General features: G+C 40.5%; 1 protein-coding gene across 7 annotated transcripts; it reads left to right on the top strand.

Moving 5' to 3' along the window:
• The first annotated feature begins 2621 nt into the window (after positions 1-2621).
• On the top strand, positions 2622-13006 carry tfap2c (transcription factor AP-2 gamma (activating enhancer binding protein 2 gamma)). 7 transcript variants are annotated; one of them, XM_074674943.1, is made up of 8 exons: positions 5430-5569; positions 6142-6603; positions 7057-7108; positions 8321-8392; positions 8887-9109; positions 10906-11024; positions 12330-12471; positions 12659-13006. In XM_074674943.1, the coding sequence occupies exons 1-8, from the start codon at positions 5522-5524 to the stop codon at positions 12951-12953; spliced, it is 1413 nt and encodes a 470-aa protein (XP_074531044.1). In that variant the 5' UTR covers positions 5430-5521; the 3' UTR covers positions 12954-13006. The 7 variants fall into 7 exon arrangements, with proteins under 7 accessions (XP_074531049.1, XP_074531044.1, XP_074531042.1 ...); XM_074674941.1 differs by having other exon boundaries at positions 8321-8402; positions 8885-9109; XM_074674947.1 differs by lacking the exon at positions 8321-8392 and adding an exon at positions 7379-7401 and having other exon boundaries at positions 7057-7112; positions 8896-9109.
• The last annotated feature ends 9973 nt before the right edge of the window (positions 13007-22979 follow it).

Below are 22979 nucleotides of genomic sequence, written 5' to 3'. Positions count from 1 at the left end.
AAATTAACCTATTTACATCCTGGTTCCAAAAACTTCTGAGTTGCCTAATTAACTATTGGCACACACTGTATGGGGGTAATTTTTTTTCTCTGCAGTTTGGAGGATATTAATATCCCAAGCTTGCACAACCAGAGGCACAGCTCAGGGTCACGTGAGACAGGCACCCTATAGCTGTATGCAAAGCCTTTTCCACTACCTGTATAGCATCAATAGCCAATGTGCTTCATTTTGCGTTCCAGAAACAGACGGGTGATGTCGGGGAGACTACATCCATGTTTTATAAAGTCTATGGTGTAATTAAGAGCTGGTCTAAGCTGGTCTTGGAAATTAGAGAAATTTGTTAACCTCCTGAACCCTGACTGGGTGATGATTCCCAATAAGAAGAAATTAATAACTGAAGGCTTTACCTCCCATAGTACTTTTAGAAACTTTATGTACCTTGAGCAGGCTCTCTATCTGTCAGACAAACATAGAGGTAATTTTGGTTGTTGACAGAGCTATCACTTGGGGGACGCAAGGCCCTGATCTTTGATGTGTATGCGCAATTATGCATGAATAACAGTCACACAGACACAGTTTTTAATTGTACTGTGCATATTAATTTCAATTACAGCAACACACAACTCGTGATTTACTGCATTGTATCTCTAATAATTGAGAAAGACACACCATGTGAAGTTGCACAAAAACTGGTCATGTCACTTTCCTTTCCTTCTTAGCAGTACACTCAGCAATACGATTTTTATAATTCAATTTAGGTGCAATGTCTTTTTTAATTTAATTTTAAACATGGCTAGCCCGCACATGGAGGTGCGCTAATATTTTTTTGTTGTTGTTAGAGTCAAAAAAAAAAAAAGATAAATGAACAAAGTAGTCAATTAAAAAGAGCAGAATTGCAGGCGCGAGGCCCCCTGGTGGCGCGAGGCTCTGTGCAAGGGCACAGTTCACACATCCTATTGATGAATTGTGCGGTAGCTGGATGGACGAGGACCCGTTGTCACAATGTTGCAATAAGAGGCTGGGGCCACAAGGTGGCAGCAGAGGCAGCCTTATAACGCCGACTGTCTCCCAGGTTTTAACTGTGGTCTCTCCGAGTATAACAAGCACAACAAAGAGCTGTCTGCCTGCTTCTCGTTAGCTGTAAGTTACACCATAAATAATCCAATCACTGTGGCTGAAAAATCAAATAAACACTGCGCCCTCTTGTCTTCGTCCAGCTGCGCGCTGTGACATGTTTTTACGTTTGTTGTTTATTTCGATCTTTCTGAGCACGTTAGATCATTGAAGAAATGGTTTACAGAGAAATAATTCACCAATAATAAGAACCACATAGGCTCTTGTAAGTTTTTGTTTTTAATTTAACAACTGTTTATAACTATGGAAACTCTTAGTCTTTGAGCAGGAGGGAGCAGAAACAGATGCGTTTTATCGCAGCGGTTTGCCGCGCTTTATATTTTTCAGTAGCGCTTGTAGTGGACCCAGTTTTTATATCTTTATCAGCACAAGTTAAGCCAACAGTTCATATTCTCAGTCTTTAATTCTGTAGATACATTTTGCCTTAAAAATATTTCAGATAGATTCAGAAAGGAGATGTTTTTATGGTACACAATTACTGAATTTATCTTTGAATGGCTGACTAGTGTTTAAGTCATTACATTACATTTATTTAAACATTGGGGCGTTTTTTTTATTTGGGCAATTGTTCCCTTCGTTAAATTTAATGTGAAAGATAATGAAATAAAATAAATGAATAAATAAATTCAAAGAGAGCTGGGAATTAAAGGCCTAGAATAAACTCGCTCTGTTTTAGTGTTGATATAAGAAAAAAGCTGCCCCTTTGGGGGGCATATAGATTCATAGCTGTTGAATAAAGGAAACAATCATTTTATTCTATTTAATTTGATATATGCATGATAATTTCCATTCGTTTCCTGAACTGTCGCATCGTATTGTTTGATGGGGATTAATTTCTTGGCAGGTGTCTGGGCAGCAGATCAGAAAGGTATAAGGTTAGTTTTTCAGAACGAGATATGTCAGCTACTCTCAGCCACATAGCCGAGACACTTTGATCTGTTCATTAGTTTAAGCCAAAGTATTTGGCAGATCAGATAACAGGAGCCATTTTAGGCCTTAAAAAGCTTCAGTTGCTTTTGAAAGCAGATTCTTTCGCCCTGCCCGAGGCGGTGAGGCTTTGGAGGTGGAATTACCTCATACTGAAATCTACTCACATGAGGATCAATGTTATTTTTATATGCTATTTTTACTCTGCGATTTTTTCCCTCCTCGAACTTTTACCTCATTAACAATTATCTTTCTTTTGTCAACAGTATTATATAGATGAATTTCCAGGGGTGAGGCAGATCTTTTCTTAATCCTGATCAAACAGTCTTACTTAGTATACGCACCGTTTCACATGTTATTGAATTCTTTCACTCACCTTTTTCATGTTATGGATTTCACTTGACATTAAGGAAATATTCTCGTTATTTTTCACTGAAAAACTCTTGACGCATGGTTTTGATTTATCTCAGGTGTATTACAACCCTCGGCGCATGCGCGGCGCGCTAACGCCAGGTGAAGTCTGCAGCGTAAACTCCTGATGGTTTCAGTGAACCGCAGCAGTGTGTCAGTGGGATTGTGTGACTAGAGCTCTGCAGATGTCTGTACTGGAGAGGATAGACTGGAGGGTGAGTTCACTCGTGGATTTTTCTCTTATATAGGCCACAGCTGATTTTGTTTCCATGAAGGTATTGTGTTTATCGGTTTTGCTGCTGATTCGATAGGTTTTATTACTTCCCACCGTAATCACCTGTTAGTAATGGCGCTGCGCCGCGTGCGCTCTGAGTACCCGGTGATTATTGTCAATAAGGCAGGGCTTAATTCTCCAGAAAACTTCGAGAGATTTGGTTTGAGGCTACATGGATTACGAAACTGTGATGGCTCATAAGCTCAAAACGGAATCAGAATCTCTTTTAAATAATAGATGGGCATATGCATTTTCCCTTGTGATATTATTTCCTCAATCTATGCAGATTTTTTTCCACTTCCTTATATGGGCCTATATGTGTTACTGCGCTATTATATCATACATTAGGTGGAGTACAGAATCAAAAGACTCCTCGCGTAAATAAACTCAAATAATAATAAATGAATACAACGTAATAGCTGTTTTAGAAACATCAAAGACACAAGCAATGTGTTTAAAACAGAATGCATGCTTTTAATGGTGACCATTTTTAATTATCAATAGGCATATAGGCTAAACAAAGGACCTTTTATGAATGCCTCATCATCATACTGTAAAAGAATGTAAAGTTTCATATGTTTTGTTTATTTTGGAGACAAATTATTTTTATTATGTCAAAAACATGAAAAAAAAATCACAGAGACCTTCAGATGATATTTGTTTGACATTACTTATTTATCCGGACATGGCTCCATTTAATCATTACACCTGACATCAGCTGATCCGCTCGTCCCTGTGGTCTCCTGTGATGAGAATGACGTGCTGGACATCAGGATCGTTGAGAACATCACCGTCAAGCCAAGCGTGACTAACTTCAGTGGGGTCTGCTCTGTGTCCCTTCAGTGTAGAACAACATTTAATCAGCGCGCATCACAACAAGCCAAAGACCAACACGTTAAGAAAAAGATAATCCTCCTGATCACCCACGACCTGCTGCTCCCACACACAGCCGATCAGCACAGCGTGGGTGGACGGACGCTATAGGCTGTTAGACAAAGGCCTGTCTAATAATCTGACAAATTTTAATCTGACATTAAGTAGCCGAGTGATGCAAACTAGTTAATGAAATAGCTGTTTGAAACAGCTTTTTTTTGTTTGGAAATTAAATTTAATGCTGGATTTGAAGTTTGAAGAGCGTTTAAAAGTGCTCACCTAATCCCAGTTAGCTAAAGAGTTGAATATATGTCTTTATAATTAAAAAACAAACAAACAAAACACATCTATGGTCCACACTGTGAGGTTTGATGCATATCAAAGCTTCAAAGCACTCTTGTTTTGGAACGTTGCAAAGCTCCACCAAACATGTAAATGAAGTGAAGAAAGACTTTTTTTGTTGGGATCCTTTGAGCTTTAGAGGTTTAGGGGAGAGTGCTGCTGCTGGGCCCTCGGGCTTATTGCGGTTTGCAACAAGCACTTAACTACCTCTGTGAAACACCAGCATTAGACTGTCACGGGGTTATTTGGAGGCCCATTCAAGATGAGGGGGGCATTTGTTTATTGTTATTGGCTCTGCAAATTAATATTTTATTTTTATTCCATCCACATGATGAGAAGGATTAACTGGAGTTATTTTAACGTGTGGAGTGATTCCAAGGCCTTAAATTGTTGCTGCAAAAATAAAATAAAATAAAAAAATAAAAAAGAGTTCAGTACTTTCTTGCGAATTCAATTTCACCATTTTAATTAAAAAGCAAGGATTTCATTTCACAACTGCAACAAAAATTAAGTTTGCAAAATTTTACTTTGACATTTTGAATAAAAAAGAACCAGAGAAGCAAAACTATTGACTTTCAATTATCTAAAAAAGAAATAAAGGCTAGTTTTAGTGACCACCAGTTCCCGAGTTCCTCTGTTTGTTGTATGTTTAAAACACGTGCCTTCTTTTTTTAGGTGTTCAGATAGAATTCTAGAACATCTCGAGCGGCATGTGATTGGCCAAGGGGCATTTCGATAAACATCATGCCGTAAACACGAGGCAAGCAACCTTTTAAATTTTTCCAGAAGTGGTCCTAATGATTGAAACATTTATGAGATCAGAAGAAAAAAAAACTCGTGACATTATTCGTAAACCATCGATCATCGAAATACTTGACTTACTCAAAAATCATTGTCTACTGCTTGTTCTTTCAAATTAAAAGCCCTGTCTATATGACTGACTAGACTAAAAACAAACACTGTAAAACAAACTTGCAGGTGTTGAGAGACTTGTCTCTCTGTAAGCCATGCGAAGTGGAATACAGTGAAGTCGCTTGGTTTCATCGCCCGACAAAGTACATACGGACAGAATTCTGATTGGACACATAACCCGCCAATCAGCAATATTTTCATATTCCCTTTTCAATGACATCACCGGTCAGAGTGCCGCCCACTCGGAGCGACTGTGTAGATATAGTACAGTCGGTGCTCATATGTGCACCAATAAGACTGAACATCGCTCTTTCGTCCATGAGAGGGAGTCAAGTTTCTTATATGCACCGTTTTCACCCACTTCCACGGCACAACTACACAGCACGTTGGCCGGAGAGGGGGGAAATATTGGTCGGCAACGATTATTTTCTGGAAACTCATATCTGCGGTTGGACTGTCAGTGGTTCGGTCAGTTTGCTCCGCCACCCTGCTTCCAACAACTTCTCCTCTTCTTCAAACAACGAGCGGAGTTCATGATCACCAGGAAGCTCCTCAGTTTTCTCTACCTGGATTAACTCGAGAGACATTTTCTATTCTTCTTTTTCTTATTTCTTCCCTTAAATCGGAGGTATTTTTTCCCCTAACAAAATGTTGTGGAAATTAGCCGACAACGTCAAATATGAAGATGACTGTGAGGTGAGTTGTGAAAAGGGAGAAAAGTTCAGTTTGATGAACACCGAGTAAAAGTTTGCTGCTGCCAAGAGAGTGAGATTTTACACGTTTAGACTGAGGGAAAAGCTCGCTTTAAAAACTCAGACTGGCACAAAAGGAGGGGAAAAAAAAAACTACGAATACTCAATTTTATAAAATGAGACGCATATGACTGCTTAAGAAAGCTGCATTTTTTAAACAAATGTATAATTTCAATATTATAACCCATCCTTAAGTAATATTAAAAGTGATAAAATTGATTTTTGTCTGAGCATGGCATTAAAAAAATGTATTTTGACACTAATTTCATCCATGACTTAATTTGGGAGCATTTTATTGTCTATCAGTGTGTGAAATTGAAATAACTTCTCTTTGCCGGATTCAGTGGACTTTATAAAATACCTGCAGTGTAAAAACAGCCTTCTCTGAACTATTATCCTCAGTGGACAAAATGCCAGTGGGTAACAGACACTTCACTCCCCCGAGGGAAAAATGTCAACACTACCTGCCATCTTGTTGTCACCTTTCTCAGCTGCCATGTCTCTTCCGTCCCTCAGGAAAGGCACGACGGCAACAGCAATGGGAACCCCCGGCTGCCCCACCTGCCAGCGGTCAGCCAGCACCTCTACAGCCCGTCTCCCTCCCTCTCACACTCGGCCAGTTCGGACTTCCAGCCCCCGTACTTCCCGCCCCCTTACCAGCCCATCTCCTACCCACAGTCCAGTGACCCTTACTCCCACCTTGGCGACCCTTTTAACATCAACTCCATACACCAGTCCCCGTCATCGAACCAGCAGCAGCCGTGGCCCGGAAGGCAGGGCCAGGATGGGCTTGGAGCTCACGCGAGGAGCGGACTGGCGAGTCAGATCCTGGGCCTGGAGGGAGGCTCGTCCGGGGTGAGGAGGGAAGGGTTCCGCCGGCCGGAGCTGCTGCCCCCGCATGGGCACAGCATCGACTCATCGGTTATTGGGGATAACATGGGGATGCACGACATGGGACACGGGCTGGAGGATGTTCAAGTAAGTGGATTTGCCTGGGGTGAATACTCAAATTACCCAAATTGAGGCTAAAGATTGTTAGCATGAATACAGACCAGGTATCAATCACATGCTAATTGAAGGATACCACTTAAGCAAAAAATGAAGCCAAGGTAAATTACGCAGAGATTACTTGCAGGAGAAATTATTGAATAACAGTTCAGTGTCATTCAGCCCACTCCTATAACTTAATGTTTTTTTTGTAAAGATAAACTATTCTAAAGTTTGCATTTAAAAAATTTAATAAATTATTTAGGCTAAATTGTACATTTTGACAGGAATTATCCACTTTTTTAAGATCCACATGTACACAAGATACATGATTTCGCGTAAAATGTTTCTCCAAACAACAAATATCAAGCATCATGCTCTACGAAAGTGTTTTGCACCTATGAATGTATTTCCTAATTGTAATTTCTCTCTTTTTTTTATCAGCATGTAGATGACCACAGTATTATTATGGCAGATCAGACAGTCATCAAAAAAGGTGAGTTTACTCCATTTTTCAAATACAATCTGTTGTGCACGGAAACCAAAGCTCTCTTAATTTAAAAGAAAAGGAGGAAGAAAAAGTTGCAGCCTGGGGTACATGTGCTTTTGTACAGCTAAGTAAAGATGCAGTAATTACTGGCAAGGGCTGGAAATTTACCGTAAGGACTGTATTTTTTTCACTCTCCACATACTTGGAATTGTCATAACAATTACTTCTATAGTGGCATGTCAGGGCACTCAGTGCAGGAGTACAACACAGGAGGAGTCTTGTATTTGTACTTGCACTGCATACACTGGTAATCCTCACAGCCACGAGATGCACTTATCTAAGCTTGATATGATCCACGGCCTATTCTGTTGGTGAAGGTGTTTGAATGGTTGCCCAGTGGGGAAAAAAAGAGATCCCTTTCATAAACGACAGGCTATTGACAAGACACGAAAATTGAGCAACCTTCAGTGTTGACTGCGAGAGAAGAGGAAAGCTTTGGATCATCTTTAGGCTGGTTAAGCTTGCAATTGCAGCGCTTTTCAGTCCACGTTAGCAGGAAATTATGAGTTGATCTTGACGCAGTGTTTGGCTCTGCAGAACCAGCTTTTGGCGGGGTGTGGCATTAAGGGCTTGCATGTGAAGGACAGTTTAGTTATTTGTTGGGACATGAACTGTTTTGCAGGAGAACTTAGTCCTGCTGTTTTGTCATCAGGACTCCATTTAACAGACTTTGAGTCAGAGAGATTAGTTTGAGCAGAAATATTCCACTTCTTTGATTTTCTTTGTTTATTCGAACCATACAGGGGATAAATACAGTCATTCAATCCTTTAAAAGTCATAAAAATGTATCTAATCAAATAAAGATTAAGCTAAATCATTTAAAAAACAAACCTCATGCTCTAGTTTCTCATTATCTGACCAAACTAATTAAATTAAGTTGTGATATTTTAAACCAATTCCATTTTTTCCCAAAGACGGTAAAAGTTTTACTATCTGTCAAGACATATTTACAATCAGACGTATGTTTACACAGCACAATAAACCAACCAGTCTGTATTTGTTACGTAAACCAGCGATGGCTCATTATATTGTTCCCATGCTTAAGGGCACGCTATGGGCGATCTAGGTTTCCACTTGTAAACAATGGCATGTCATTCCCCGTCATGTGCCCCAGAGGAGCCGTAAAGTACTCATGTGACTCTGTGATTTCTGTCTCAGTATTAGGACTACGTGGTGGCAGGAACCTTGATCGCTTACAGAGGACTTATTATCAGGGGGGCATTCTTGCGGGTGAGGATGAAGATAGCTATGTTTTGTAGTGTGCTGTACCTGTTTTTGTTTGTCCGATGCCTGTCAGTGCTGTTGTGGGGGGTTATTAAAATTCGTCTGACTGTAGAACCACGGGCAATAACACACCAAAGCTTTAGAGCCTGTGAGAGCGGGCTTAAATAGCACTGAGATGTGTCTGGGACTTAGATGAGTGGCAGTCTGTGTGTGTGTACCTGTTTGTGGATGGTGTCTGGCATGAGGGCGTTTTAGCTGTTTTACCAGCCAATGTTTGGAAAAGCACACAATAGCAAACCAGGGTTTTCTCAGTTGTGCAGAGCTGCACACACACACTTCTCTTTGATCAATTAAAAGAAAACCCAGAGGACCTTTTGCAAAGAATTATGATTTTTACAGAATACATACATACACAGAAAATGTAGCATTGCAAAGACAATTTTTATACTCTTCGTACCTCTTCACTTGTCAGCTCACCCATTTTTGTCTTCATCCTGCAGGTCCTGTCACTCTCCCAAAAGGCAACGCGCTTGGTCTTCCTTTCCAGAAGGAATCCCTGCTAGGCATGGTATCAAACCCCACAGAGGTGTTCTGCTCTGTGCCAGGCCGTCTCTCCTTGCTGAGCTCCACATCCAAGTACAAAGTTACAGTAGCTGAGGTCCAGAGACGCCTGTCGCCGCCTGAGTGCCTGAACGCATCGCTCCTGGGAGGAGTTTTACGCAGGTTAGAGATCAGACAATGCAACAAACACTCACTTAGATATACTTTTATCGGAGTTCAATCACTAGCTTTGTAATCTGAAGGCTTCTGATAGGTAGAGTGGTTTCCATACCAATATCACTTGCAGTCTTGCCCCTTTTGCCATCATAAATAGTTCTTAGTGTATCTAGTGCCATCGTTTATTTTCCATTCATCAAATACATTTGTTTCTTCTTCACAATATCCTCCTACAGAACAGTTATACACATATAATCATGACTGCCTCAGGAAACAAATATTTCTGAGCTGTACTGAAGAAAAATGAGCCATGAATGGAGGATGCAAAGTTAGCTGAAGACAGCAGAATTAAAGCAGCCACTGTTTCCTCGTATCAAATTATAGAGCTTTGATTTTCTAAATATGTGATTTTAAGATAAGTAAACATAAAATTAAGCAGTTTTTGTGTTTACAAAAAAAATGCTTTATCTTGTTAGGAGAGATGTTCAAGAAAGGCTCTAATATGAGCCGTCTCTAACATTAGCTTAGCCTGTTTTCGGATGCTTAACTTGTTCTTTGTTGGGCTAATTCTCAAACCCGTGTTGGAATTGGAACCACAATGAATGAAACAGTGTTAAAGCAGCTCTGTTTATTAGGTGGTCTTGTTATCTCAGTGATGAGTCTTCTTAAAACTGTAGATTTCCAGCTCTCTACACTAAAGCTCAGAGGCTCATGGGCAAAGCTTTTCCAAAAGCACAGCTTGTCTCAGTTACTGTAGCTCATCAGTTTTTGCGTAAGGTTCGTGACATTCTTTGTGTGGTCTGCAATTTTGGTTCTGTGCTTCCTCTGGGGATAGGTTACATCAACACACTTAGTACCAATCTAAAGACTCTGTGGGTGTGTTTTTGTGCGTATGCCAGGGGTTGCAGCATGGGTACGTTTATCCGAGGCAGAGCAGTTGACCTTATGGCACATGTGTTAGCGTAGCAGTCTGCTTAAGGGACTGTGGGGCTACTGTACTTACTCAACACCCCCTGACCGGAGCATTTTGTGCTTGGAGTCGCACGTTTGCCACTTCCCATGTGCCCGTGTTAATGCTGACATGCACACACATACAAACACAATCACAGACATTTTTAAGTAGGTCATATAGCAATAGGAGGGGGATCGTTAGCAGAGGGACAGAGAGGAGGAGGAGGAGGGGGTGATGGGGGTGAGGACACTCGTACACACACGCCTCCCTAAAGATGCACCCGACATGGAGAGGCAGAGCTCGCCAGGCACTCAGGCGGAAAAATAAATCGGCCTCGGCAAGTGGGGAGTTTCAGGGTTTCTGCAAATCGGTGATTTTTCTGCAGAAGCGTCACTTGGATCAGTCTTTTTAGGCCAGGGAAGTCTGTTTGTTGAATTTATTTGATTTTAAAACTGCATATGAAGATAAAGCAATCAGGTTAACCTTTTATGTCATTTCTTGCAATAATTTGAAAATTTCACCAAAAATCTTTTATTCAAGCACAACTTCGTAAACACAGAAACATCACATTAAAAATAGTAATAAGAGTAGACTGAAATACCCAATAAAAATTTAAAATCTGTTCAAATGTTCTTGGTAAAGGTATAACCTCCAAGAGGCAAAGCTCTCTTAATTTGAAAGAAAGAGGCAAGATTAAGTATATTGTACGGGTGGGAAAAATCCACATCACAAAGAGACTCATGCTGTATAATCTACACCTTTCACTTTGACAAAATTTGATCTTGAATCATCTGTATGAACTACCTTGCTGTCGCTGACTGAACCCATTTTCTTTCTTGTTCTTCTGCAGAGCCAAGTCAAAAAATGGAGGTCGCTCTCTGAGAGAAAAGCTGGATAAGATAGGGCTCAACCTACCTGCTGGAAGACGGAAGGCGGCCAACGTAACCCTCCTTACCTCACTAGTAGAAGGTATGGCGTGTCACTCAGCGGTGCTTAGCCTAGCACCTTCTTAGGTGTAATTGCTGTTTGCAACGGCTGGAATGTCGTCCTAAATGTGTGAGAACGTCAGTCCCATTCGCAGAGAATGTGTGTGTGTGTTTTAAGATGCAAAGAGTCTTAAACCATCGTGCAAACACTGCGCATTGTTGAAATACTCCATTATATGAAGACAATGAGAGAGCTGCATGGTTTGTTTAATGGAGGAACTTGGTTTCATTAGTCAGGTTCCTGTTACGCGTTAGTTGTCCCTTTGTTTGGTCCTGTTCATTTAGTCAAAATCAGTCTAATATCTGAATGCATGCTTGGTTTGCACTCATAGAGATCTATTTTTTCAGGACAGTACGTGTCTGCATGGTGATTTGATAGTCATCGAGCAAACATCTTACAGCTGTAAATTATCTGTGATATAGCTCCTCATGTGACAAAGCAGCTCTTTGGTTACTTAATTCCCGGAACTTACACAGTTATAATGATGACACACTTTACACCTTCACCTTCTCGTGTCATCTCTGTGGATACTGAGCAAACATCATCATACCTTACCATGGCAGTAACACTTCACTATGAATAGTTATCACTTTAATCACATCCACCCACCGTGGGCTAAGGTTGAATATTTCCACCTCTCTTGCTCCCAACACGCTAAATTTTTATAAATGGGCTGATGGTTTTTGCAGGAGAATGACTGCAGGCTTGTGTTATTTAGAGACCTTCAAAGCTGAATTAAGCCTTGTTATCTCGTGTTCGGCTCGCCAGGAGGGCCTGCTGACCTTAAAGCTTGTGCTTCTGAATAGTCCCCCGTTGTCCTCAAGTGATGCGCACTTCTATCAATAAGCGGTGCTGTTAGCGCCGTTGGGCTCTCTTTGCCAGCATTTATTTCACTAAGCCCATTATGACCATGCAAGTCTAAAAAACCACCCTCAAGATGGAAATATATTCATATCAGTAGCTGTTGTGTCCTCAAGCAAGAAGACTGTGTGCAGATGATTATTCTGGAGTTCAGCTGTTTCACTTCATGAGCCTTGATGCTCGTGCCAGGTTCAAAACGAGGCTGCTCGTATAATACTCAGAATTGATAAAAGGGACTGGGCGGATAAGTATTTGATCTTCACTTAGTGGGCCAGTGTGACTGAAGAAATAACTTGTGAAGATATAAAATTCACATAAAGAAAAAGATGTTTGATTTTGATTCCTTATCTAATTTCTTCTTCTTCTTCTTCTTCTTCTTCTTCTTCTTCTTCTTCTTCTTCTTCTTCTTCTTCTTCTTCTTCTTAGGTGAAGCAGTTCATTTAGCAAGAGACTTTGGTTACGTGTGTGAGACAGAATTCCCTGCAAAGGCAATCGCTGAATACCTGGGCCGGCCGCACGTGGAACGCAACGAAGTTAACTCTCGCAAGAACATGCTCCTAGCTGCCAAGTAAGTATTAAATCTGGAAGAATCCCTTTAATTTGCATAAAGACAGACCTGTAAAAAGTAGGACAGACTTTGACTGATGTGGACCCTAAATTTGGACTGCTTAGCGGAGGAGTTTGTGGTTTGATTTCTTTCACATTTAAAGAATTTTTTCCCATCTTCCTAAATCCTTCTGCTTCTCTTTCTTCAGGCAAATCTGCAAAGAGTTCACTGACCTGCTCACTCAGGACCGCTCACCTCTAGGAAACTCTCGGCCGGCCCCCATCATGGAGCCAGGAATCCAGGGCTGCCTCACCCACTTCAGCCTCATAACTCACGGCTTCGGCTCTCCAGCCATCTGCGCCGCCATGACCTCGCTGCAGAACTACCTGAACGAGGCGCTCAAACAAGTGGACAAGATGTACCTGAGCTCCGGTAGCGACACCCAGGGGTCCTCAGACAGTGGGAGCAAATCTACCGACAAAATGGACAAGCACAGGAAATGAGAAAGGAGAATCCTTATGAACTTGAGAACCTTCCCTGAGTCCCTCAATCTTGCCGCCCTGTCTGCCCTTTTTTTGGACATTTTTTTGAAATTGATAAGTATTGTCATTTTTGAGAGTGTGTATGTATGTGTGTGTTCTCGCACTGTTGAATTTCTATCATTTCTTAAGATTTCTATAAATTCTGTGGCTTTGTCACAGTTTGCTGCAACTCCTGTCGATGGTGAAGGCCCGTGTCCTGGTCCTAATGGGGACCCACCTTTTTTTAGGGCGTGTTACTTAAGATATCATACAAAAACCACTCTGCAGTTCCACATAGTCGCCAATGTGCTGAAGCTACAACCATGGGACCTGCTCTTTGTTGACAGAAGGAGCAAAAAGAACAAAGTGCATACTGTTTTTGTCTCCCCAGAGGACATCATTTCAAGATGAGTTGCTGTGGCTGTGAATTCCTCCCTGCCCCCCCACCCCCACCCCTCCTGCTCTGTCTGGAGGCAAATCCACTGATTTCCTGTGTCTCAATGGACTTGCAAAGGACAATTTTTATATGAGAAAGAGAGAGAAGAAAATCCACTTCGTTTTTTTGTTTTGTGCTCGATTTGTACAACCACTTCAAAATGGTTCCAGTGTTATTGTGCTTTGTTCACGAGAGATGATTTGAATCTTATGTAGGCCTGAATGAGAAAAAGACGAGTTTTGGTTTGTTGGTCTGTGTTCGGTCAGAAACCAGAGACTTTAAAGCCTCTTCAGTGTTCATGTGGATACCAGGCATAGCAATGCTTCCATTGTTACTCTTTTTAAGCAGCAGAAACTTGTTACTTTTGTGACCACTTTAGGTATTCAATCTTAGTATTTAAAAAAAAAACCTGAGTTACCATCAACCCACCTCCGAGTTCAGTCCTGTCTGAGTGTATGTATGTTGTGAGAGTGCTTGTAATTGTACATATTTCTTTCTTTGAAAATGTTTTTAATTAGACATTAAATTCCAAACATAGAATTTTATCCAGTGTCTTTTCCTGGATGTAAATATTTTCTAATTTATGTTGTAATTTAATGGGCTTGTGTAAATAATGGTTTCCCTCTGGTGTATGGTTTCTCTTTTTATGATGACCTTATTGACTTTTATAAATGGGTTAGTTTTTTATCGAGTAGAGGTTAGGAGGTGGGCATGATATTCTTTTTTTTGGAAATATGTAAAATAAAACTGTTTTAAAGTTTCAGGAAAAAATAAAAATAAAATGAAAAGAGTCGAGCCTGGATCGGTGAGTCATTGATCTTGTGCAGGCCACATATGCTCATGCTTTTTATGTACGTAGTGGTTTTAAAAAATCACTTCGTTGAAGAATTGTTACTCTTACATGCAGCAAAACATTCCCTAGACTTCTGGGAACAGTAGCATTGCATATACTGTCACTCTGACCTCAGCAAGAAATACATCATGTGACACACCAGATGCACGGCTGGCTTTAAAGTGGCTCATCTACGTTAAAACTAGTATCCACACATTCTGAAAAGAAAGTTCCTAACTCTCTCCCCTTTCCTAAATTCTCTGTAGTTTCCCTCGTCTCGCTTATGTTTCCGCCCTCTTTTCTATTTCCTCTCTTGAGCAGGTGTGCTCCCACGCGAAGGTGTATTTTATCTATGCAAATGTCGTGCTGCAAGTTTCACTCCACAGATTTTGAGTCCTTTGAAGTCTGTGAGAAAAGATGGGATGCAAAAAAAAAGAAGAGAAAAAAAAACTGCAGATGGGATTTACATGTGTGGCTCCAGATTGCTTAATCATCACTGGCCGAGCCGGTCTCTGCTGATTCATGTGGTCTGTGTGTTTATGGGTTTCAGAGTTAGCTGCTATGCTAAGTGTCTGAGAAATGCTTTCTCCAGACGGGGCGCTGACTCGAGACAAGCAGATGAATTTACAAGTCCACAAAGAGAGGCTGAGAAAGTAAAATAACAAAAATACTTGGAATGCTCAAAAAAAGTTCAGTTGAGTCTTTCATTTCTTTAAGATTCTTTTTTATTTACAGCTACATTTCACACCAAGATTTGCTCTTTTTTCCTCAAACTCTTCACCAATTCTTATGAACGTTTTTCCTTGGGCTTTTTGTCTTTACGTTGACAAAAAAAAGGACATAAGATAGTTCAGGAAGCTGTGAGAAAGTTGAGACTGAAAGAAATAAGCTACAGGTTGGACACCTGCTTTGAGGACGATAGCCTCTGTACATGGGGTGCACTATAGGCCAAATCTCCCCGCACTATCACTTTTTATGCTCTTAATCATTGTGTGCTGCCTTCCTAGCAGATTCAAACAAAACAAATGGAAGAGTAATGTGTAAAAGAGACAACTCCTTGGCTAGCCATTGGTGCATGTCATGTAAACAGATGTTGCATGGCGACAAAAGTAAACCAGCCAACTCTTCTGAAATCATCACGGTAGAGTCAAGGCAGAAAGACAGCCCCCATTTAAAGGATCCATACATTTTAATAAAATTGTATCTACATTTTTTAAAGAATACACTGTTTATTTATAATCCACATCGCCCAGACTCTCTCTAGGTTCAGTTTTGTTTTGCACAGAAACAGCTGGTGACAGACTTCAGAGGGTGTGTATTTAGTTTAGTACAGAGACGACATGTCAGAGCCTTTTTTTCACCTCTGGAGTTTGATCAACACACAGCATCTTGCACAACTACCAAGCAAAGATTATGTGCACTGTTTCCACCTTGCTTTGTAATTCACAGTTTGATTTTCACCAATGCTTCCCCTCATTTTTGCAGTACTATCCTTATTTCCGTCTTTGCAGGTCACTGGGTGAAAGCAGTGTTTCACAAGCAGCAGACTCCCTGTGAGGAAAGACATCAGCAACAGCAGCAACAGCAGCAGAGTGCCATACCTCGCAGTTAAACAAGTATCAGCCTCTCCCCTCAGAACCTGTTCAACCAGACCTGTCAAGCTGCTGGCTCACTGCAGCGGTTGACTTTAACTGCCTTCAGTTACTAAATGTTAGCTTGTGTGCTCGTCCCTGAGAGCAGATAATGGGAGGAGGAGGAGGTGGAGAAAGAGGGAGGTGTTGGTGAAGAAGGCTGGTGGGGAGGGAAAGAGGAGGTGGATTTTAAGTGTCTTTGATGACCGGTTGAACACGGTTAAGACAACACCCCCTGTGTCTTAGGCTCTGATTGGAAGTCGCTCTTCTTGTCCTCTCTTTTCTCTGTCTTGACTGTTTTTATGTTTTCAGCGTCACATCTTTTATTTTGGTAGGCGTGAGAAATAAAACACGTCCTGCTCACTTTCTCATCTTGGCTGTCAGATGCAGCGTCCTCACTAGATTTGGATCATGACAAGTCTGATAGTTATTTCAGGAGCCATCCTCAATGCAGTGCCAGTAAAGAGGAACAATAATTATGATTACAATAATTATGATTACATAATATTCAATGCAATACAAGGGGGAGGCTATTTCACTTTTTTTTGAGTCGATAACAATATCTGCAAGATAATGCACTTTGTGTTAGACCTTATTTTTATATTTCTTAGAAAAAAAAGGATAAAATTCAACAACAAAACCCCCCTAAATCTGGAAATGATAAGATAATAGACTGATTGATTTGATTCAGTATTATACAGTATGATACGATTATGTATGGTAGCATATAGTGGATCATAATAAGATACCATACAATACAACAAGAATAGGATGAAGTATGATACAACACATTATGCTTTACAATAAGATATGATACATTATGATACAATATAATAATACATTACCATACATTACCATAGTACAATAAGATAACATGATAATATGGTACCTTAAGGTAGGATGTAATATGACAAGGTTCAATAATTTCAAATGTTCTGATTTGGTACAATAAAATAGAATAAGATGGATATATGTTATGATCAGATACTTTCAATACAAAACAATCAGCTATGATGCAATTTGATACATGATATGACTCTATGTGATAAGCAAGATACGATTACATACAATACGATCAGTTAGGATACATAAAATGTTATACAATTCTATATCATATATTGATCATCATTCATCATATATATGATGTCATGAGTTTCCCTTTGGGGATTAATAAAGTATTTTATCTATCTATCTATCTATCTATCTATCTATCTATCTATCTATCTATCTATCTATCTATCTATCTATCTATCTATCGATCGATCGATCGATCGATCTATCTATCTATCTATCTATCTATCTATCTATCTATCTATCTATCTATCTATCTATCTATCTATCTACAATATAATGTGGTACAGTATTGTACAGTATGATACCATGTGAAACAATTAGACAGGACACAAGACTGTGATACGAAACGTACAAATACTTTACAATACATGAATCGCACAACTAAGAGACAGTTCCTCTCCATTGATCTTATTTATGAAACTATTCAATAAAAAAAGATATAACCGGACAGAATACTGTGTCTTTCAAAGTTTATTATCATGCGCCAAGATACAATAGATAGGACAAGATTGCTTATTTAATATCAAGACAAGGTATACTTTACGAAAGATACAACCAAGGGGCAACATCCAGTTAGTAAAAAATAAAGCCTATGCGGAAGTGCTCAAAATCACTGTTGGTTGAGAATGCGCTTGAGGCTGGCTGCAGAAAGACCGAAAGTCACATACACACCCAGTCATGAAAATATACTTTCGCAGCATTACAAAAACATATTTACGGCCTTGTTCAAAAAACGATTTGGGTCCAAAATGCTAATTTAGCTGTAGGCACATACTGTATGGTGAGTGCATTTTTTTCTCTCTCTGTAGTTTGATTCTCCAATCAGAGGTCAGGTGCTCAGGTCATGTGACCGCCGGGTGCCCTGTAGCTGCATAGCGAATGAGGCTGTGTCCGCGGTTTGCTTCATTTCATGGTTTCAGGAACAGATGGGTGACGTCACGGATGCTTGGTCCATGTTTTATACAGTCTATGCATACAACATGATGGGATGTGAAAAAATGTGATATACAGTGTAATTCACTCCTTTGTCCCCTTGAAGATGTTTGTCTTGACCTTCACTGTAAAAAACCTTTGGTATAAGTAAAATCCCGATGTCATCTCATTTGAAGTGCATCTTTTCATGGTCTATAAGAGAAGGAATAAAACTGCTGAATGTCTGTCTGGAAGTGAAATGATGCCTCTTATTTTCTTTGCAGTTGCTGAAAATAACTTTGATGCCACACCTGAAATCTTTGTGGTATAAACTGTATGTCAATCATCATTCAGAGCATGTGACAGCAATAACGTGTTTTGAACAACATAGTGTTTTGAACATCTGTGAATACGTATAAGTTTTATAAACCTATAACCTCTCCACAGTGCACCTGTCTGAAGCATGTCATTCCTCATGTTTTCTTTCTTTCCAAACACGGGCCTCATGGTCAAACATTTTAATCTCAACCGTAATTTAACTGTGAGTGATTCACCCGTGACTCACCTCGCAGAGCTGGGAAACAGAGACGAGCACGAACATGTTGAGCCTACCTGTAACCTTCCTTTTCTCTTCTTTATTGAAAAAAGGACAGAAAAAACTCATTTACTTACAGATCATATCTGACGTGCTAATATAGAACCTTTTGATCTCATTAGGACGCCTGGGGCTACTTGTCAACTCCAGATTCATTGAACTGCACTCGTATTTCATGCACGCTCTAACTGAGTGACCTTTTCTATGTCGGTCACAGCAAGTCACATGACCAAGCTGTCAGGAGAGGAAAAGTGCAACACAGAGCAAAAAACTTGATTTATATTGACTTATTTCCCATGTTTATATTGCTTTGTCATTCAGCACAGAAGTGATGGCAGTTTGATGAGAACAGTTTGTCATCTTATCAAGCTTATAAATCAAAATGGAAGCCATGAAACAAAAGGGTCATACATCAGTTTCTTATAAAAATCTGAAAATATCCCGACTACTAAACGCACCCTGACTGATAAAAAGAGCACAGCATTTTGTCTGACATGTTCCCAGCTACTTAGCACTTTACTTTTTCCATTTACCAAAACCACTTCCCTCCAATAACCGCCTTTGAGATCTGTTGCACATTAGGGCTCATTTGCAGTCAGACTAATCACTTGGTTGCAGCTCCCGACCACCGAAACCACTTTATGAGTTAGACCGTAGACTGAACATCCCATGTCACAAGTCATACCGACGACAGCAGATTCTCATGTGTAAATCAGGAGGCGAGGTTGAGTCATTCCCAGCTCAGGGCGCAGATTAAAATATTAATCCTGCACTTTGACTAATTACTGATGATTTGTGTCAAAATAATGACGCTTTTTTGTGTCTTTTATTAAATGGTTTTAAAATTCAATGAAGAATAAGTTTAGTTTGGAGATTAATACAGCTTCAATATTGAAGGAAAAGTAAAAGGGAATGCTACATTTAAAAACAAATGACTGATTTACAAATTTTGGACTAATTAAACACTTGTGATGAGAATCTCATAAACTCCTGAAGTTTTTTCTTATAGTGAGAAAAGCAAATGTCTCATTTAAACACAACTGCTCATTCATCCTCTAACAGGTATGTGAAGATTCTTTGTCATCTGGGTCAAAGTAATTTAGTTCTTGATCCAAAAATGGAACTGGGCTTGGTTTTCTTGAAGCTATTTGACCTCTCACCTCAAAGGTTTCTTTAGTTCTCAACAGTAAACCATCAGTAAACGAAGTCGTCAGTTTACTGATGGTTATCATACAGGATTGTTTAAAGCGGCTTCTCTAATTGATGGGAAAAGTGGAGGATGTTTCTTGGAGAACTACACTGCTCAAAAAAGGGAACACTAAAATAACATCCTAGATCTGAATGAATGAAATATCCTTATTAAATAATTTGTTTGTCCTTTGCATAGTTGAATGTTGTGACAACAAAATCACACAAAAATTATCAACAGAAATCAAATTTGTTAACCCATGGAGGTCTGGATTTGGAGTTACACTCAAAATTAAAGTGGGAAAACACACTAAAGGCTGATCCAACTTTGATGTAATGTCCTTAAAACAAGTCAAAATGAGGCTCAGTAGTGTGTGTGGCCTCCATGTGCCTGTATGACCTCCCTACAATGCCTGGGCATGCTTCTGATGAGGTGGCGGATGGTCTCTTAAAGGATCTGCCCTCAGACCTGGACTAAAGCATCCACCAACTCCTGGGTAATCTGTTGTGCAATGTGGTGTTGTTGGATGGAGTGAGACATGATGTCCCAGATGTGCTCAGTTGGATTCAGGTGTGGGGAACGGCGGGCAAGTCCATAGCATCAATGCCTTTGTCTTACAGGAACTGCTGACACACTCCATACACATGAACTCTAGCATTGTCTTGCATTAGAAGGAACCCACAGCCAACGGCACCAGCATATGGTCTCATAAGGGGTCCAAGAATCTTATCTCGGGACCTAATGGCAGCCAGGCTACTTCTGGCGAGCACATGGAGGGCTGTGCGGCCCTCCGCAGAAATGCCACCCCACACCATTACTGACCCACTGTAAAACTGGTCATGCTGGAGTATGTTGCAGTTCATGTTGCAAACTGGACTTCTGGGCTGAAGCATGCTAGAGCATGGTACAGATGACCAGTGCATAAGTGTGTCCACATTGACAGTATGGAGCAATTCAGTGTACTTTCATTTCTCAGCTGGTGCACTCAAAATGGTCAAAAAGTTGAGTGTGGAACACTGGACACTTCTCACATGCAATGGTCACAATATTGGTTACGTAGAGTAAGGGGCAGGACAGCTCAAACAATGGTTAATGGATGTAATCAACCAATGGGTTTACATGCAGTTGGTTGCGCAAGGGCCAAAAAACACCAATAATCCCTTTGAAAAACACGAACAACACCCCTGTGGTACACCTTTTCTACCCGAATACTTGGCCGTGTATAGGCCTATTGGGATATCCCCATTGAAAGGAACATTAATTTGTGTTCTGCACATTATGTGATTGCAAAGAATCTTGGTCTTTTGAGTGCAGGAAGTCCGCTCTGCTGTTGCTGTTGTTGTTGTTGCTTTGGATGTAGCAAAACGAAGCGGACATGATGGAATTGTGTCATTACATTTTCCATGCATCGAGATATTACCTGTGCGTTGCCGTTCTGATCGGGATACCATGTAAACAGGAAGAACTCTGTTTGCTCATGCTTGTTAACAGGTTACTCCAAATGTTCCAGAAACCGGAACATGGACCTTGACCTCAATATTTACTGCATGTAAATGTAGCCAATGAACAGCAGAAGTACACTTGTCAATGGTTGTGAAATTAGATTGTAGTTTCTAAAAAGTATCAAGCTGTAGTGTTTGATTTGGAGCAACACTACCCTGTAAGATTTTGTGCACTGTTCCAGAAGTGCAGAATATATGCAGTGCACTACATGTTAGTCTACTGACAGAAGGGCGCAATTTGGAACACAGTATTGAAGTTTCTTTTGATTTTGGCGCCCCTGGTGGAAAAAGTAACAACTCAGATCTCTTTGCTTTTCTTAAAAAAATTTCTGACTCTCTTTTTGAAAGTTATTTTTTGGGCTTGTTATGCCTTTATTTGGAGAGGACAGTAGATAGCGCTTGAAACAGAGTGAGAGTGGAGAGTGGGGGTGCTGCAGGTTGGATTTGAACCTGGGCTGCAACCCACATCGCTAGGCTATACTAGCGCTCAATATTTCCTAAGTTTTAATGTTAAATTTACTCCCTTATGGTAGTTACAGGCACTAAAACAACAGTATAGATATTGCTAGTCTTGTTGCAGATGCTCTGGTTCACTTCTTTGGTGGTGCGTTGTGGCGTTCTTTTACACAAATCACTGTGTACTAACAAGAAATCCCCTAAATTGTAGCAGAGAGACCATCATATGAAATAAGCTATCTTTTGTAACTTCCCAAATGAGATCTTCTTACTTGACTATGAGGATAAACTTCAGTTGTTTTATACTTTTTTTTTTCCAAAGAGAAAATGTCAATTTGTGCTCTGTTCTAAGCTGTTTTCCACTTAACTTCTCAATAGTTTTCAGTGTCTTAGAGAGCCTCGTGATAACTGGTCTGGTGCTTTTGGGAAGAGTAACTTTGGGTGTAATGGATTTTCCAAAATGGAAAAAGTAGTAGTAAGATGAACAGACATGGTGAAAACCTGTGCGCTTCTCCTTGTCTTGCCTATTGTTTTCAGTGTTTGTTTACTTGTTGTTATGAGGCCTTTGTGATTAACGTCTCCTCTCAGCGTGACTCGCTCCCATGGCGCATCACACTCACACACCTGGACTCACAGTTAGTGAATGAGTGAGCTGTGCTGGCATTCATCCGCTGTGCCAGACTTCACACATGTTCATAGTGTGAAACGGTTGTTGTGGTATCCTGACAAACATCTGAGCACACTCGGTGATGATTCTCAAAGTTTCCATCAACTTTCAGTCAGCACAAACACCTTTGAGTGTTGAAATAAAAACAGAGAAAATCCTTGTTTCATTGATAAAAGACTGAAGGCTACAGTAGTTTGTTGTGATCTTAATAATAGCTTCTGAAAAAAAATCAATACCCATGAGAGCTGTGTTTGTTTGTGTGGAGAGGTTGGGGGTTTGGGAGGGGCTGGGGGGGTTAGCTATGAGAGGGAACTAAGTTCAATAATGAGAGCATTAAGAAACTATGGAGGGGTGAGGGGGGGTCGTGTGTGTGTGTGTGTGTTTTTGTGCGCACACAAAAGGGGGGTGCAGCCTAATCCCTGAGGAAAATGTGGAAGAAATTAATCTAAATTACAAGGATGAGGCGAGTCTGGAGTCTGGGTCTGGGAGGGCTACAGAGAGAAGAGGAGGAGGGTGAGACTGGGGAAGAAGAGGACACAAAACCAGCCACTTTTCTTTCTCTTTTCTCCTTTTTTCAGCATTCAAGTTGTCGTTTTCTTTTTTCTTCTCTCCTTCTTTTTCCTCATCCTGTGGGAATGAGGTGGCCTGCCTTCCTGCCTCTCTGGCTTGCCACCCGGACGCCCCTCCTTAACTCACTCACTCACGCAGAGGCCT

Source organism: Halichoeres trimaculatus, unplaced genomic scaffold (genome assembly GCF_033239565.1).
Source record: "Halichoeres trimaculatus isolate MK-OKI-2021-1 unplaced genomic scaffold, fHalTri1.1 fHalTri1_scaffold_1, whole genome shotgun sequence".
NCBI lineage: Eukaryota > Metazoa > Chordata > Actinopteri > Labriformes > Labridae > Halichoeres > Halichoeres trimaculatus.
The sequence above is the reverse complement of the archived record's forward strand: the minus strand, read 5'-3'. Positions and strand labels throughout refer to the sequence as shown.